Raw genomic sequence first — 17,256 nt, 5'->3', positions numbered from 1 at the left:
GCACCTCCGTACGTGCTATTTTTCATTTAATTGTTCTATATCTATGGCCTGCGGTGGTAGAACGTAGCATATTCTGACTTATGTCACTCATGTCACCGCCTTTGGAACAGAACTCCGTCATGAACCAAGGACCACCAGAAAAGACTTTCACAAAGCTGTAAGTGGCGATAAACCCAAAAATGGATCTGACGACGATATAATGAGGCATTCAGATGTTCATTTTGTCCCGATTTCTGATCATCTCCCGGACGCTTACAGTTACAGCATTATACACACATAGTCATGCTAACCACTCATCAAGTCACAAGGGATCGGTGTCAAAGTCGAGGCTCAAGGGCTAAACTCGTTCCACCGCATCCATTTTTGTTTTGGCAGAAAGCCTGAAAATTTAGTATTTAGTCTGTATGCTCCACACCTTAAAATACGTTCTTAAAGACTCAATTGACTGTCTTTGCACTCGGGTTGAATTCAATAAAAACATTGAATAGTGAATAACTAGTTATTTTTAGTATTTGTTAGAGAAAAATTTCTTTGGCAAGTAAATGTTAAGTACGTTCGAAATACTGTCGTAATGTCTTCTCGCTTCAAGTCACAATCTCAGAACTCTATCTGGCACAATTGTGTCAAATGTCATGTTACAGTTTTAAACTGACAATACAAAGCAAAACTGAACAAATACAACGGGTACCAAATCACAGACTGTGCCCGCAAAACAGCGGTATGAACCCAAACGTGGATTTTGTGCCCCGTTCCACCTTTAATAAGGATAATTCAGTACCACCCGCTTGTCGCACCTCCTACGTCTCACCTTGACTAGCTCTTCTTTTCGTTCTCGCTCGTGTCCGCCCGGGTTGATGGAGGAGTTGGTTAGGGGGGACCCGTGTGATTATTAGCTTGACCTGTTTGGTTGAAGCTGCCCCCACTGGGCTCCCGTCTTTAATGGAGCTCGATCGGCTTCTGCCTCTTTTTATACTCGCCCGTCGACCTCCCTTTTATCTCTTTGTCTCGATATATTACCTTCGCCCTGCATTAACTTCCGTTGCCTCTTGCTCCTTTTTCTCACCCTCATCCCCTTTTCTTTTCCTTGCGCACTGTCCTCCCTCCTCTTCCGAGCCCCCTCCCCCCTGCCGCCATTCCCCTCTCTCCTCTGGGGTTCCATCCATCAGGTTGTCGGGGGCTGCTAGTGGCCGACTCCCAGCCACCATATTTCACCGCCAGCCAGCCAAGCAGCTGACAGCGCAGCCACCGCCAGGAAATTGCTTTGGCTGTGAGCGGAATTTCAAACGCGGGGCCGCTCTGCGTCGCCCGGGCCGCCCAAGAACTGCATCCCTCGCTCCCTTTCTGTCTCGCCGCGCTGTCAATCTCGCCGCACGCCTCCACACACATCTCTATGCTTTTTCTTTCCACGTTTGCCTTTTTGCACTTCTATTTCCTCTCTCGCCGTTTCTGCTTGGCTCCCCGCCGCCGTCTTTCTTTCTCCCCGCTCTGTTTTCGCTCCTTGTTTTCAATGTTTTAGTTGTTCCACCTCCCTGCTTTCTCCCCCTCCACCTCCTTCCTCACTATATTTCTGCCCCCCACCCTCTTCTCACTCTTGGCAAACAGGGAATAAAGTGAGCTGCTGAATGTGCAATGAGAGGTAAAGGAGGAAGAGCACAGCGGGGCATAAAAGGAAGAATGGTAGAGGTGTACAAGTGTATGGGTGGCTGTGCTCCAGAATGCGCTGGTGGCCTTGTCACAAACAGTTTCAGTTTATACAATCGCTGTTTAACTCGCACATTCAGCTTTTCTGGCTTAGATCAAAAGAAACCTGTTTTATAATCAGGGACAGGTAGTGTGTCTGGTACCTGGATTTTCAATGGGGACTTCAAGAACTCCATCCGGCTCTTAGTACAACCTCAACGGTAAGCTTAAATTATAGAAATGATCCACACTGAGGTAATTCCCGGCCTACAGAGCGCACCTGGTTATAAGCCTCACCCGGTACATTTGTCAAGGAAATACCATTTGGTATATATATACGCCACAGCTGTGTAAAAGCCGCAAGTGCCCACATTGAAACAAGAGATATTTACACGGAAAGACGGTACACAGAGAGTTTGACGCTAGCACCGCTGCGCTAATGCTAGAAACATGCTAACGCTAACACTAGCGCCGCACTAACACCAGCGTCGCGCTAACAGGGCCGGTTAAAAAAAAAACACTGGTAAAAATCACTGAGACACAGCAGTAACACGCTAGCGCAGCGCTAACAAGGCTGGACTGGTAAAAGTCACTTCGTCAGTACATATATTCCACCGGTCCCACTCTTGCCTTTTCCACTCGAGTGCCCCCTTGGGGCCATTGGAAAAAAAATGCACAAATTAGCCGCATCACCGCCTAAACTGCAGTGTTGAAAGCGTGTGAAACAAGTTGCAGCTTATTGGCCGGAAATTACAGTATGTAAAAATCACTGCAAGAAATGTTCACCTAAGACTGATTTTTAAGTCTCTTGTATTTGAGTCGGTGACACTGTGAATGACGGGCTAAAATATCTGCCTCACAGTTCAGAGGACTTGTGTTCAAATCCAGCCTCGCCTGTGTTGAGTTTGCATGTTCTTGCCGTGCCTTTGTGGGTTTTCTCCAGGTACCCCGGTTTCCTCCCACATCCCAAAAATAGCATGGTCAGGTAATTGAAGACTCTAAATTGTCCGTAGGTGTGAATGTGAGTTGAATGCTTGTTTTTGTTTCTATATGACGACCAGTTCAGGGTCTACTCTTAAATGGTCCCACTGGTCATAGAGTTTTAATTATCGACCAGTGCTAATTACCGTAATTCCCGGCCTACAGAGCGCACCTGGTTATAAGCCTCACCCAGTACATTTGTAAAGGAAATACCATTTGGTACATACATACACTGTAGCTGTGTAAAAGCCGCAGGTGCCCACTTTGAAATCCACATTGAAACGTGAGATATTTACAAAGAAAGATGGTACAAGTTTAACGCTAGCGCCACAGCGCTAATGCTAACGCTAGCGCCACCGCGCTAATGCTCACGCTAGCGCCATGCCAAAGCTCACGCTAGCGACGCGCTAACGCTACGCTAACAGGGCGGGTTAAAATAAAACATACCGGTAAAAATCACTGAGACACGGCAGTAGCACACGAGCACAGCTCTAATAGGGCCGGACTGGTGAAAGTCACCTCCACGGCACGTATCCCACCGGTCTCACTCCTACATTTTGTGCACCCTTGCGGCCGTCAGAACAAACGCACAAATGAGCTGCATCAACACATAAACCGCAGGGTTCAAAGCGTGTGAAAAAAGTTGCGGCTTGTAGGCTGGAAATTACGGTAATTCTGAAATGTTTCAAACACATTTTGGAATTTAGCTTGTAAATGTAGCTCATCGCATCTTCTGATAATGTTTCGGGCCTCATGATAATAATTGTCTGGATTGGTGCAAATCACTTGCAGTTGATGAGGCAGTAGTACTTCAGCTCCCAATCAGTGACGGGGGGAAGAGGGGCGTAAATGTCTGTCTTTTTCAAAATGTATTGATTTGTATCGATCGATTGACTGGACAGTCCAGGGCCTGGTCTGCCGTTTGCTGGAAGTCAGATTGAATAGGCTACAGCAGCAGGCCAAACAGTTTTGAGGATGGGTAAACGTGACACTGTTTAACACTAATAACTATATCAAATTGCATCTTCATTAGTTGAAAATAATGATTTGGATTTTTCTCCATTCCACTAATGATGCAGCGCTTGCAACGGCTTTGCCAACGTTTAATTTCTCTAATAGCTGGGATTTCGCCGCGTGCCAGTTTGCCCATCGCTTTGCTCCAAATGGATGTTTTGCACACAACTCAGCGAGGACTTCAATGTGATGATGGATTTACACACACATATTTGTGACGCTCAAAAGATAATTCCTAATGGCTCCTTTGCTTCAAGCACAACTACCCAATTTCCTTAAATTGTGGCATGCGCTTTAATAGACACCGTGCCGCCATTAGTCACCAGGTGCGTCGCCCACTTGAATAAATAAACCCCACGCCTGAAATAGAGACTTCGCTCATGCGCTTGAGGTGCTTCTATCTGAAAACTTGGACAGGGAACAATAACTACGCGTCCTACTGTACTGCATTATGAAAAGGAGCCAAGGATGAAAGGACACACGCGGAAACGGCTAATGTGTGTCACTTAAATTCACGTTGCGACAATTCCTCGTCGGCCAGGCAACCGAGAGGACTGTTTTCTAGCACCAGTTGTATAAAGGCGGCTTTCCAGAAATGCCCAATACTATTTGCAGTTGCGTAAGATACCGTCAGTGTTCCTAAAAGTCAAATTAGAAGGCATCCGATCAAGTTATATGAATAAAATACAGGATGTGGGGCTGCAATCGCAAACTGGGACATCTGCGTTCACCTCCTGACCACCTCATCTCACATGGGGGATACACCGTGAGGGGTTCAATGTACGGCTAAGGTTTCAAAAGAATGTTAGTTGTTCATAGTGGGGTTTGGGTTTCAGAATACTTTGAGGATTTCAAGATTATCTTAATGTTAAAATTCACTGTAAATAACAATGAGGATGGGATTTGAACCCATGCATGCTGAGCACAATGGATTAGCAGTCCATCGCCTAAACCACTCGGCCACCTCATCCAGTGAAAGTGTTTCACAGTAGGGTTAGTGTTCTCAAACGTTGTAAAAGTAGAATTTGGGTTTTATCGTAGTGTTTCACAGAGTGGGTGGTCGGGTGACTCCAGTTCTGATGACCCGGGTTCAATCCCATCCCTCCCTGTGTGGAGTTTTCAGGTTCTCCCCGTGCCTGCGTGGGTTTTCTCCAGGTACTCTGGTTTCCTCCCACATCCCTAAAACATGCAACATTATTTGGATACTCTACATCAGTGATTTACAACATTTATAGAGCCAAGGCACATATTTTACAATTAAAAAATCCCACGGCACACCAACAAAAGTAAATGTCACCAAAAATTGATCGATTGATTAATGTATGTACTTCCTGCCATCTAATAGAATAAGATTGTTTTTTTTGTTCTGTCTGTCATTGGGCCTCACTGGCATAAATAGATGAGTAAAGATGCATTATTTCTCGGAAAAAATGTTTTTTTTTAGCAACTACACAAAATTGGAGAACTTCCCACGGCACACCTGAAGAGCGCTCACGGCAAACTAATGTACCCCAGCACACTGTTTGTGAATCACTGCTCTAAATTGCCCCTAGGTGTTATCGTGAGCGGGGCTATTTGCCTTGATATGCCCTGCGATTGACTGGCAACCAGTTCAGGATGTACCCCGCCTCCTGCCCGTTGACAGCTGGGAAAGGCTCCAGGAATCCCTGCGCCCCTTGTGAGGATAAGCAGAAAATGGATGGATGTTTCAAAGTGGTGTCAGCATTTCAACGTAGGGTATCAAAGGGTAAACCCTACTCTCAACGTGTAGTAGTGTTTAAAACCCTAACCTTGTCAATTTACGTAGGATAAGATGGCGGAGAGGTTAAGGCTGCTAATTAATTGTGCTATGAATATGTGAGTTTGAATCCTATCCTCATCTATATGTCATAACGACTTGTCTTGAAACCCCAACCCTGTCTTGAAACCCAAACCCTAGTCCCGTTGACTCCACATAAGATGAGGTGGTCGGGAGGGGGATCCTTCTGGATTACACACACAACAAAAATCACGTCTACTACATTATCAATCGTACCAACTTTATTGACTTGAAACTGTCAAGCAGTTGCAGGATTGTTAGTTGTACTTCCTTTTGTCGATACTTTTGCTGCGTTCATCTTCGGTCATGTTGCCCAGAGCCTCGATGTGCAGCCCTTTGAGCCACGGTGTCAAAAAAGCGACGCGTTCTTCACCGCTGTTCACTTGCTTTTTTTTTTCTCCACCTCTGTTTGTGTGCGCGTGTCTCTCCCGCCTGCGTTCTGACATCAGAGCGTTAGCTTGGAGTTCTACATCGACGTCCACGCTCACTCCACCATGCTGAACGGCTTCATGTACGGCAACGTGTTCGAGGACGAGGAACGCGTCCAGAGACAGGCCGTCTTCCCCAGGCTGCTGTGCCACAATGCGCACGACTTCTCCTTTGTGAGTCCACGCACAGACACACTCTCACACACTCAAACCATTTTCATTCATTCTTTGTCACAATTTCATGCACAGGTGATGTTGCTAAAAACGTCTGTAGTGGAAACCGAAAACCAGGTTGCAAAATAATTTAGTTACTGCACTTTTAGGAAATATACAGGTATGCATAGGTAGGAACATGTCCTCATAATACCACAATATTAAGTACACCTGCACAGTCCAATCGGATTTAATACTAATGAAAAAAAAAAGAGTTGTCTCAACTACTGCATAACAGTGTGGCAAAATATTGAAAATCAATTTTCATACAGTATTTTTTTCAATCATTTTTTTTCATATGATCTTTGATTTTAGTTGTAGTTGGATTATCCTTTTTTAATTAATTAATTGGTTAATTTGTTTAAATATTTTCATGATGCGACCTTGGCATTATTATTATTATTACTATTATTATTATTTTACCATAATACGAGTTTTATAATTATTGTATATTGTTGTGATTGTGAAGGTGTACCTAATTTTGTGGTTGGTGAGTGCCACAATAAAAATAAAGAAATAAATACCTGGATACGGGTGGCACAGTGGATCAGTTGGTAAAGTGTTGGGCTCACAGTTCTGTGGACCCGGGTTCAATCATGGCCCCGCCTGTGTGGAGTTTGCGTGTTCTCCAAGTGCCTGGGTGGGTTTTCTCTCGGTACTCTCGTTTCCTCCCACATCCCAAAAACCTGAAAGATTAATTGGACACTCTAAAATTGCCCCTAGGTGGGATTGTGAGTGCGACTGTTTGTCTCAATGTGCCTTGCGATTGGCTCGCAACCAGTTCAGGGTGTACCCCGCCTCCTGCTCGTTGACAGCCGGGATAGGCTCCAGCACTCCCTGTGACCCCTGTGGGGATAAGCATCAAAGAAAATGGATGGAGGTTTGATTTCATTTGACAGTTAGATTATCCTTTTTTAATTGGTTAATTGGTTTAAATAATTTCATGATAGTACCCTTGGCAATATTGGAGTCACCGTAGCTCAGTGGTTAGAGCACTGGTTATAAACCAGAGGTTGTGGATTCATATCCCACTGGGGCCTCCACTCCCTGTGAAGGGTTGCTTCAGGAAAGGCATCCGGTGTAAAAATTGTGCCAAATGTATGTGTGGCGACCCCGAAAGGGACAAGCCAAAAGAAACAACAACCCTTGGTAATATTATTTATTTTACCATGCTACGATTTTTATAAATATTTAGCTTTGGATTGGATCATGAAGGTGTACCTAAATTTGTGGTTGGTGAGTGCCACAATTAAAAAAAAAAAAAAAAACCTGGATGATACACTCCATATGAATAGAATTAAAAGCTCCCTCTTTTCACACATTTTGATATTTGTTATATTTTGTCCACTCAGTTGAGTGCTCAGACTAATTTTCAAAAAAAGTTGTGCATTCATGAAATTCTCTCTTAATGAAGTGGGAAGTAAGTGTGTATAGGCCCAATATCGCTATCGGGACATCTGGCCCTGGGGTGATCTCCCTTCTTGTGCTTTGGCCCCGCTGCCTATTCAGCACTACCCACAATGCACTGCTGTTGCAGCCGCGGCGAAGTCCCACCGGTGGCAGCCAAGTTTGCATTTCAGCAAAGCAGCGCACCAGAGTGACAGTTTTATAGGAGCTTTTTGTACATTGCGTAGTACAGCATAGCTGATACCCACATACCAATTTTTTTTTTTTAAATCGTCACTTCCACTTTGTAAGAGATATTTTTCGAACACTGCTACTCCAATTACAGAATTATCATGTCTTTCTGACAAATTTTGCAGACACATGCATGCGCTTTTTTGATAACATCGTGTATATGGTTTGCAGGATTATGCTACCTACTATTACTATTGTTGCAGATCCAGTTGTAGGCTTAGAAGCAGGAGGTTGTTTTTTGTTTTTTTTCCGGGGGTCTGTTTATTTGTTTGTGTGTTTGCTTTTTGGTAGAAAACCTGATTCCACTGCTTGTCTCCTTCATTTATCGTAAAGTTGCAATTGCTCATTACCACCACTGGAATAGAACATTTTGTAGCATGTGCACAAAATAGTTGCATCCATCCATTTCCTATGCCGTTTATCCTCACAAGGGTCGTGGGGGTGTGCATGTAGTCGGTTTGGTAAATCAGTACGAGTGTAGTACTTCTACAATATGTACAGGGGTGTAAAATGCATTTTTGTCACAGGTCACATCGGAGCTTTTATTTCCTTCAGAGGTCCTTTACATCTAAAATCAGATGAACATGTAATCCATCCGTCCATTTTCTTAGCCGCTTATCCTCACAAGGGTCGCGGGGAGTGCTGGAACCTATCCCAGCTGTCAACGGGCAGGAGGCGGGGTAAAGTCTGAACTGGTCGCCAGCCAATCGCAGGGCACATGGAAACAGACAACAGTCGCACCCACAGTGACACCTAGGGGCAATTTAGAGTGTTCAATTAAAGTTGCATTTTCTGTGATGTGGGAGGAAAACCGGAGTGCCCGGAGAAAATCCATGCAGGTAAGGGGAGAATATGCAAACTCCGCACAGCCGGGGCCGGTCCTCAGAACTGTGAGGCCAACGCTTTACCGGCTGATCCACCATGCCGCCTAAAATAATTACATTTTAAAAAATTTTAATTTTGGGTGGAAGTAATCCAAAATTAAGGTGAAATAACAACATTTGAGCTATTTTTATTGCTGTCAAATGTCAAAATGGGTTAAATTGCACTCTAGAATTAAGAGAAACAATTTTTCAAACAATGTCTTGCGTGTATTTTTCTTTCTTTTTCAGTCCAGCACGTCCTTTAATCGTGACGTCGTGAAGGCCGGCACTGGCAGACGTTTCCTCGGCGGTCTCCTTGACGACACGTCCTACTGCTACACTCTGGAGGTGTCTTTTTACAGCTACATGACCTCTGGCAGCACGGCTCCCGTGGCCTACACCGAGGAGTCGTGTATCCTTTGCTTGTATGTTTTTTTTTGTTAGTTTTTTTTCCGTGTTAGTGCGGACAGGGACCATAAGGTTCCTTTTATGTCTCGTAATTAATTGTCGGCGCGTCACCGGAATGACAACGGTACACGAGGCTCTGTGCGCGAGTCTGCGTCGGGTCACGCGCGCTCACTACAAAAAGCCGTGTTGCTCTTTTGTCGCCGCTTGTTGTGACAGACGTGAAGAGTTACAACAGGGATGCGATAGCCGCGTCTATTGATTTCATTCACAAAGGGGCTGTAGATTACAAGGAGGCCCGTGTAGTCGGGGCTCAGGTGACGCTTTGATTGCGCTAAACAAAAGAACAATGAGCCAAACAAGACTCCTGTCAAGCGCAATCGTTCAGACGCACTAACGCGCATCGCCGTCGCTCAAGGTCGCCGGTGTTTCAATGGGCGCTGATAGGAGGGAGGAAGTTTTTCCCTTCAGCTGACCTTCTCCAGACTGGAGTGCTCCCGAGAGCTGGCCGACGGCGCTGGGATCTTGGCGAGCGCTTCAGAGAGGAGTGATAAGAAGTCTTACATGTGATGCGTTGAAGTGTTCTTGCTCGTCTGCTGCAGGTAGATGTGGGGAGCTTGGCTTTGGATGTAGTCCTAGTGCCCTCTAGTGCCAAGGCTGGACACTCTTGCGCCACCGCAGAGGAGGTTGAGTGGATGCGTCCACTCTTCCCTCAGCAAAAGTTAACGTGAACATGTTTTTAACAACGCGGTTTGCAGCGGTGGACAACGACACCGTATCATATGGAATACTCCGTCTAATTTGCTGCCCAGTTATGACTAAAATAATCCAAATCCTTTCTGAAACTTCACTTAAAATACATATCTATTTCGATGTAACTGGTTTAGGAGAGTGGCTGGCTGGGCCAGGCTAAATTTTTTAAAGCAGACGGAAAGGCCATTGCTATTTGAGGTTAAAAGAAATGTTAAAATGTGCACATTATGAAACGATAACATATATGAAATATTTTATTTACATTTTCTATTAATAGGTATTACAATCAATTTTTATTGTATTATTCATCAAGATATTGTACACAGATAATGCACGGCTCACATTATAATCCTGTTTTACACCATTGCAATTTACAACCACAATAATAAGCGTATTGCTAAATGAATAGGGCAGTTCTGAGGTCCCGGGTTTGATCCCTGTGTGGGTTTTCTCTGGGAACTCTGGTTTCCTCCCACATCCCAAAAACATGCAACATTAATTGGACACTACAAATTGCCCCTAAGTGTAATTGTTGCCCTGCGATTAGCCGGCAACCAGTTCAGGGTTTACCCCGCCTCCTGCCCGTTGACAGCCTCGATAGGCTCCAGCACGCCCCGCGACCCTTCTGAGGATAAGCAACAAAGAAAATGGATGGATGCTAAATGATTCCTTTTTTTTTGACAGTGTCAATCAAAACTTGAGCAATGTTTCCTCTAATTAAGCATATTTTAATCGCTGTTAGTTCGGTGCAGGATTCAGCAACAATTTATTGGTTTTCAGTACAGTTGAAGGTACCGATGCAGGATTTGACCCAATTTTTGTTCACAATGCAGCACTTTTTTACCATATCATTTCTTTATAATGAGCATAGTCGTTGATGAGTGCAGCTAATGCGGGATGATGGGATAATTGCTCAAAGTCGGCTTTATGGACTCGAGCTGTGCTGTCACCCTGACCAGGATAAGCAGTGGCGGTTTCTGGCATGTGCAATATGTGCGGCTGCACGGGGCAGCCTTCCTTTGCAGGGAGGGGGGGAATTTTTTTTTTTAATTAATTTTTAAATAGTATCATACCGTTGACAGCTGGGATAGGCTCCAGCACTCCCCACGACCCTCGTGAGGCTAGGTGGCAAAGAAAATTGATAGATGGATGGATCATGAATTGTAAGTCATTAGTGTTTGTATGGAGAATTAGCATCTGTGGAGTCACATTTTTGAAGAAGAAATGAGAGGAGAGAGCGTTGGTGGGTGGGTTTTAGGTGGAAAGGGGGTCTCGCACAGTGTGCCATTCGAGAACGTGGATCGGCTCTAAATACGACTTGCACGAGTGTACAATTTGTCGCTGTTCTTGGGAGCGGTTTGGCTTTTAGCGTATACTTACAACAGTCGCTTGTATATCTCAGGCTTGAAGTCTTGAGGCCAGTGATTTTGGTTCTGTTCCATATTTTTCTTCAAGGTCAAATTGGCAGAGAAGAGTCCACCCCTGGTGGGTGGACTTCCTTGACCTTTTATTTTTTTTTTTTTTTTTGTTTTCCAGTCAAGTGTGTGTGTGTGTGTTCATTTATGAAAAGAGGAGGGTCACAATGTGGAAGGGGTCACAATGAGCCAGGGTCCCGTGCACTGGGCAACCCGGTGCAGACTGGAGATTGGGGTCAGGCAGGTTGAAGGAACCGACCATGTCGCTTTTTCCGCCCCAGCGCTCTGCTCGATGGAGCGTACAAATCATCAACAGAGACCTTTAGCACCTCCAGCCCTCCCTCCTTCACCCCTCGACACACACACGCAGACACACACCTTTCCCACCCTGACGCGCAATCATCTGCAGACAAAACTAACACATGACAAATAAATAACAGCCACTTATCCACCCACTTCAATGTCTTTCTCCAGAACTGTCCTCTAAACAGTTCTCACAGTTTTTTGTTGTTGTTGTTTTGTCGCAAAGTGATGCAAGCGTGCGCGTGTTCCACTCATGTCCCCCCCTCTCTTCCAGTCTGTCCTTTCCTCTCGTCTCATCACCCGGAACATAACAGCTCATTATATCATCTAGTCAAGCTGAGAATCCTCTTCTCCAAAACAGCAGGGACAACCTCTATCCTGTCTGCCTTCTCTTTGTCCTCTAATCATCCGCTACCTGTGTGTGTCCTGTGTGTGCGTCTGTGTGTCTGCGCGTGCTTCATTTCTGTGTGTCCCCCAACATTTATTTACATATGTGGAACCATTAGCAAAGTGAACCCATGTGTCCCACCTCTGTCTACAACTTGACAAGATAAAAGAGGAATGGTTGAATTCACATGTAATTAGCATTAAAGAGGTCATCATTGAAGGTTACGAGTGGTGATGTTGGATGAGGATTTTAGAACTTGTTGAAACGTAGCAGTAGTGTAACAATGCCATTAGCTGTCAACCAGTCCAGAGTCGGCGTAGAACCGGTTAGTCGGCTAGTTGAGTTAACTTTACCGCTCCGCGTGGATGTTGAAAGTTGAGAGTTTTACATTGGTTCATCAACTTTGACTGGATTTTCATCACATTGTCGTCGATTACTACGTACGGAAGTGTATTGCTGCCACACCCCAAAAAAAAAAAAAAAAAAATTGTCGCTATCACGCTTCCTTACCTGAGTTCTACGTTATAACCTGAAAAGTTGCCGTCATCTTGTTGCGACCCTGTGGTCACTCACATCCTTCCAAGGTGGCAAGGTAGAGCTAGAAGCTAGAAGCTAGCACTCCTAGCTAGCACAGCTAGAAGTGGACTCTCATTGAGTGTTGCACAAAATATGGATTTGGTGACCTTTTTACGGAGTTGTGATGTACCTGAAGATTGCCTCTTACGCATGGAGCAAGACATGTGGTAACGTAGTAGAACCAGAAGTAAACACCTTTTGGGGGGTGGTGTGAAAAGGGGTGAAATTGATTTATTTATAGTTTTTCTACGTTATGTGAATCAAATCTCCGTTATAACATACATAATCTATACGTATTATTTAATACGATATGTATGTCATAATCTACAGTTTTCAAATACAACTATAAGTAATGTCATGTATAACGTGAAAGTTTCACACTATAACATGAAGTGATTCACGTTATAACTGAAACTTTTTTAATGGTTCAATTATAACATGTAATTAACCACGTTATAACGTGAAACATATCATGTTATAACATGAAATATCTGCATTATAACGTGAAACATCACGTTATAACGTGACAGTGACCCTTTTTTTTTTGCGTGTGGCAGCAATACGCTTCCATAGTACAGAAGAAGAGTGAAGAGGGGTGCAATTTATTTATTTATTATTTTCTATGCTATGACGTGAAGCGAATCACGTTATAACATAGAGCCTGGCATGTTATAACATGAAAGTTTCACACTATAACATGAAATGAATTACGTTATAACGTGAAACTTTTCATGGTATTATATGAAACGTTTCACATTATAACATGAAATGATTCACATTGTAACGTGTAATTAACCACATTATAACGTGGAACATATGTTATAACATGAAACATCCACATTGTAACTTGAAACATCACATTATAACGTGATCGTGACCTCTTTTTTTTTTTGTTGTCGCAGCAATATGCTTCCGTAACTGCGTATTCCGAATACAAATTTTTTTTTTACCTTTAATCCAGTACAGTTACATGGGAAAATCGACCAGAATGTAGAACATTTATATTGTGAATCATTCAGGGTGAATGGGTGTGAGACCTTGTTGTGGTTTTTCATGCAAACATGTTTCTGCATCCTGTGGAGATTTTGATTTTTTACTTTGAAGACTTTGCCAAACTTTAAAGCACATTCAGGCTGTAACTCCTCCATGGAAGATTTTAATCGTTGTCCTCACCAGGGAATGTGTGTTTGCCTCTGGATGCACGCAAACACACACACACACACACACACTCATTGTCAGCTGACACTCAGACGTGCGCCACACAACAGTGGGAAGCCATGAAATAGCAGAGCTGCCACAGGAACGGACCATGCATCAGTGCACCTGACACCCAGCGGAGGGGCTGTGACAGGTATGCAAATGATATAGCTTGGAGGCAAATATGCTTGGCTTCCACACATCACACACGTCATCTCACCCAGACACGCACCAGCGAGCGCGAGGCCTCACATGTGCCGAAGCCGACGCACGCAGCTGATTGCGCGAGGACTGTCGGCTGCGAGCGACGCCACAAAATATCACGGCGACGTCCGCTCCGTCGTCACGCTCGGACGTGATGACGTGGAAACGAGAGACTTGAGGGAACGTTTGCGGGGACCCGCCCACTAGTTCAAAATCCAGGCGGGGTCGAGAGACGTCGGCGTGAAAGAGCGGAAAGGAGTCAGTGGGCCGGAAGTGTCGACTGACGTGCGCTCAGTGACGGAGAAAATGCCAATGGCGCAGGAAGTAGCTTGAAATATCTGCTGGGGGGTAGGGGGGTGGTCATTTATACTCACACACATCTCAAAAAATTACTCCAGTAGTTTTCATTCTAAAAAAAAAAAAAAAACACAGTCTGAAATAGTACAAAGTACAAAAATTATGTCCATGTGGTGCTTTGAGACGCAGTACAGGTATAATTGAAATCATTGTTCCCCATTGAAATCAATGCAAATGCCATTAATCTGTTGCAGCCACCCAAGGGAGAAAAAAACCCAAAACATTTTGTAATGTTTTTAACAAGGAAAATAGCACTTGAATATGTCACTGGCGGTGTAGTGGTTCACATGCCTGCCTTTGGTGCGGGCAGCGTGGGATCGATTCCCGCTCAGTGACAGTGTCGATATCTTCCCTGTGACTGACTGCCCGACCAGTTCAGGGTGTAGTCCACCTTTCGCCAGAAGCTAGCTAGGATAGGGTCCAGCTTTCCCGCAACCCTTGTGAGTATAAGCGGCTTAGATAATAACATGACAAAATAGCACTTGATAATGTCGTGCTTTATGAAATAAATACAGTGATGACAAATAGTTTAAAGGACCACTGTCAACAGATTTTGCCACATCTTTGCTTTAATTCAATGGACCTTGGGCTGCTCCTTATGTGTGTTACTTAATCACATGGGTGCAGTAGAATACAACCAACCATTTTCTGAGATGCTTATCCTCACAGACAGGGATGTACATGGAGCCAGTCAAAACACCTCTTTAAGCTGCATTGATATAAGTCTTTTGTCACAGTGGAGAAATTGTAGACACCTGTGAAAATTGTTCTATTATCTATCAACATGTGTTGCGCCACTCTTTGTGTTCAAATGTGGATTGCTTAATGGGATAGCAATGCTGTTTGTTTGGTTTTCCGTTTCTTTGTATTAATTTTAACAGACTTACCTAAAGCAGGGCCTTATGATTGTAAATACACAAAGTGTAACTCTCTTTGTTTGATATTTAGTTTGACAGTAAACTTCAACTGGAAGTAGCAATAAGCAGCTTGAAACTTCTTTTCTGAACAATTGCTCACCATCTGCCAAACTTAATGCCTATTGTGAAGTGAGTTGCGCTCGCCGCTGTTATACATCACTCAAATCTCAAATGTGCTCTTTGTTTGTTTTTATTTTTTCATCATCCATGGAGTTTGAAGAATGTAAGACTATTTTGACAAAATAATGCATAGAATGTATGGATATCCCTTTTCAAAGGTTATGAATAAAAGTTGAAAGAGAAAGAAAGAAAGAAAGAAAAAGTAGGATGGCAGAAGGCACAAAAACTGATTATAAATACAAGCTAGTAAAGTGCTGCATTTCTAGTATGTGCATGTATTGTTCCATCCATTCATTTTCTTTCCTGCTTATCCTCACAAGGGTCGCGGGGCGCGCTGGAGCCAATCCCAGCTGTCAACGGGCAGGAAGTGGGGCACACCCTGAACTGGTAGCCAGCCAAGAAGTAAAATTAATTAATTATGTTTTTTTTCAAATGTTATTTCATTATATTTAATGTCTGTTAAAATCAGAGTTTCCCTTCCAGTAATCCTGTCGCAGAATTTAAGGTGTTCTTTCTTTTTGTTAGGTATAAATAGATCGTCATTTATCATTGTCTCGTTCATGAACAAACACACTTTCCATCATCATTATCGTCACCTGAGCTTCAACCCTTGAGCTGCTATTACTTGAGCGCCCCCTAGCGGCACTATGGGGCTTATTCATTTTAGTTTATAATTACTGTACCTCCTTTGAAGTTCCTGTCATCAAGTGACTTCAAAGGAGATGGACTATGCTTGTTTTCCACACTTTAAAACAGTTCCCCGGTGTCTTAATAGCATGTTATTGAAATGATTCTGGCAAAAAAATACCTCGAAGTATTTATTGTCTTTTTTAAATCAGCCACCATCGTCATGATGCCGACGAGCGTGCGCTTAACTGGGCTGGGGGGACGCGACACAATGCGAGGAGTCCATCCCGGTCTACCTTGGTTGTGGTGGTCTATGTGGTTGGGAACCTTTGTGGTTGTGGGCTGTGGCGCTTCTCGGTCTGGAGGTCTCTCGCAGGTTGTCTTTCCTCGCCCAGGATCATCAGATCCTTGCCGTGTCTCTGCACTATTAGTCAGTGGGGGCTGTATTTTTCTGTGTGTTTGTAGGGGGGGATTTTTGAATGTTTCCTTCTGTTTTCATTCATTGTTTTTGTCTTTGGGGACTTTTGACAAAAGTGATAGTCAAATTTGATTGATTGATTTATTGATTAAGTGAGTTGCATTTAGTATGTAACAATGTTTTTAAAGTGTCCGTTGCTGCTTGCTGGGGGGGTAATGGCATCCAACTCACTCCTCGCACCACCAGAATTTTCTCTCCTCCTGAAAGGGCCCACAAAGCCCACATCACTCAGCACCATTTTTTTTTTCCTCCCAAGGGTGAACAACCACCTTTAACCCACCTTTCGCCCAAGGCAGAATTACTGCACGGCACTCCACTACACTCGTAACAATGTGAGCAACGTGCAATGTGTTTTTATAACTGTATGTTTATGCATCTCCATTTTAAACAGTTTTAGGCAATGATAAAATAATTTTAAGTTTTAGAGAAAGCAGTTGATACTAAGGGCTCTATTTTCATGACTAGTAAAATCATGCATAGCATAACTTTGGGTTGAGTCAGGTTAGACCAGCTTTTTGCAATTTAGCAGATGCGGACATGTTGTATTTAGTCCAGGGTCGTTTGCGTCGTTGCGGGTGTCAACGCAGCGGACTTCAGTTGCTGCCGATCGAAGCAGCTGCTCTCGTTCCCTTGCGCGATGACTGCAATCCGTGCGTGACTGCAGCGTTGTCGCCGCTCTCCGCCGGAAAGTGATTAAATACAGTATGAGGCTCAGATAAAAGATTTACTTGGGCAAACCCTCAAAAGACCCAAACAATTAAAAGTCAATTTTCCATATGTCCCCTTTAAAATATGGGCACACTATTTGATATGGAAAAAAAAGGAGTACCGTAATTTCCGCCCTATAAACCACAACTTTTTTCATACGCTTTCAACCCTG

At 43.9% G+C, this 17,256-nt stretch overlaps 1 protein-coding gene and 1 non-coding gene across 2 annotated transcripts in view; one reads left to right on the top strand and one right to left on the bottom strand.

The window, feature by feature from the left end:
- The window catches only part of LOC133503113 (cytosolic carboxypeptidase 6-like), a 39,677-nt gene that overhangs the window by 14,431 nt on the left and 7,990 nt on the right, over positions 1-17,256 (top strand). The window contains exons 3-4 of the mRNA XM_061824332.1: positions 5,944-6,096; positions 8,886-9,048. Of these exons, the coding sequence (XP_061680316.1) occupies positions 5,944-6,096; positions 8,886-9,048 (316 nt within the window). The remainder of the gene's footprint in view (positions 1-5,943; positions 6,097-8,885; positions 9,049-17,256) is intronic.
- On the bottom strand, positions 4,564-4,645 carry trnas-gcu (transfer RNA serine (anticodon GCU)). Its single transcript has one exon. It is a non-coding gene; the product is annotated as a tRNA-Ser (tRNA).

Source organism: Syngnathoides biaculeatus, chromosome 7 (assembly GCF_019802595.1).
Source record: "Syngnathoides biaculeatus isolate LvHL_M chromosome 7, ASM1980259v1, whole genome shotgun sequence".
Classification (NCBI taxonomy): domain Eukaryota; kingdom Metazoa; phylum Chordata; class Actinopteri; order Syngnathiformes; family Syngnathidae; genus Syngnathoides; species Syngnathoides biaculeatus.
The sequence above is the reverse complement of the archived record's forward strand: the minus strand, read 5'-3'. Positions and strand labels throughout refer to the sequence as shown.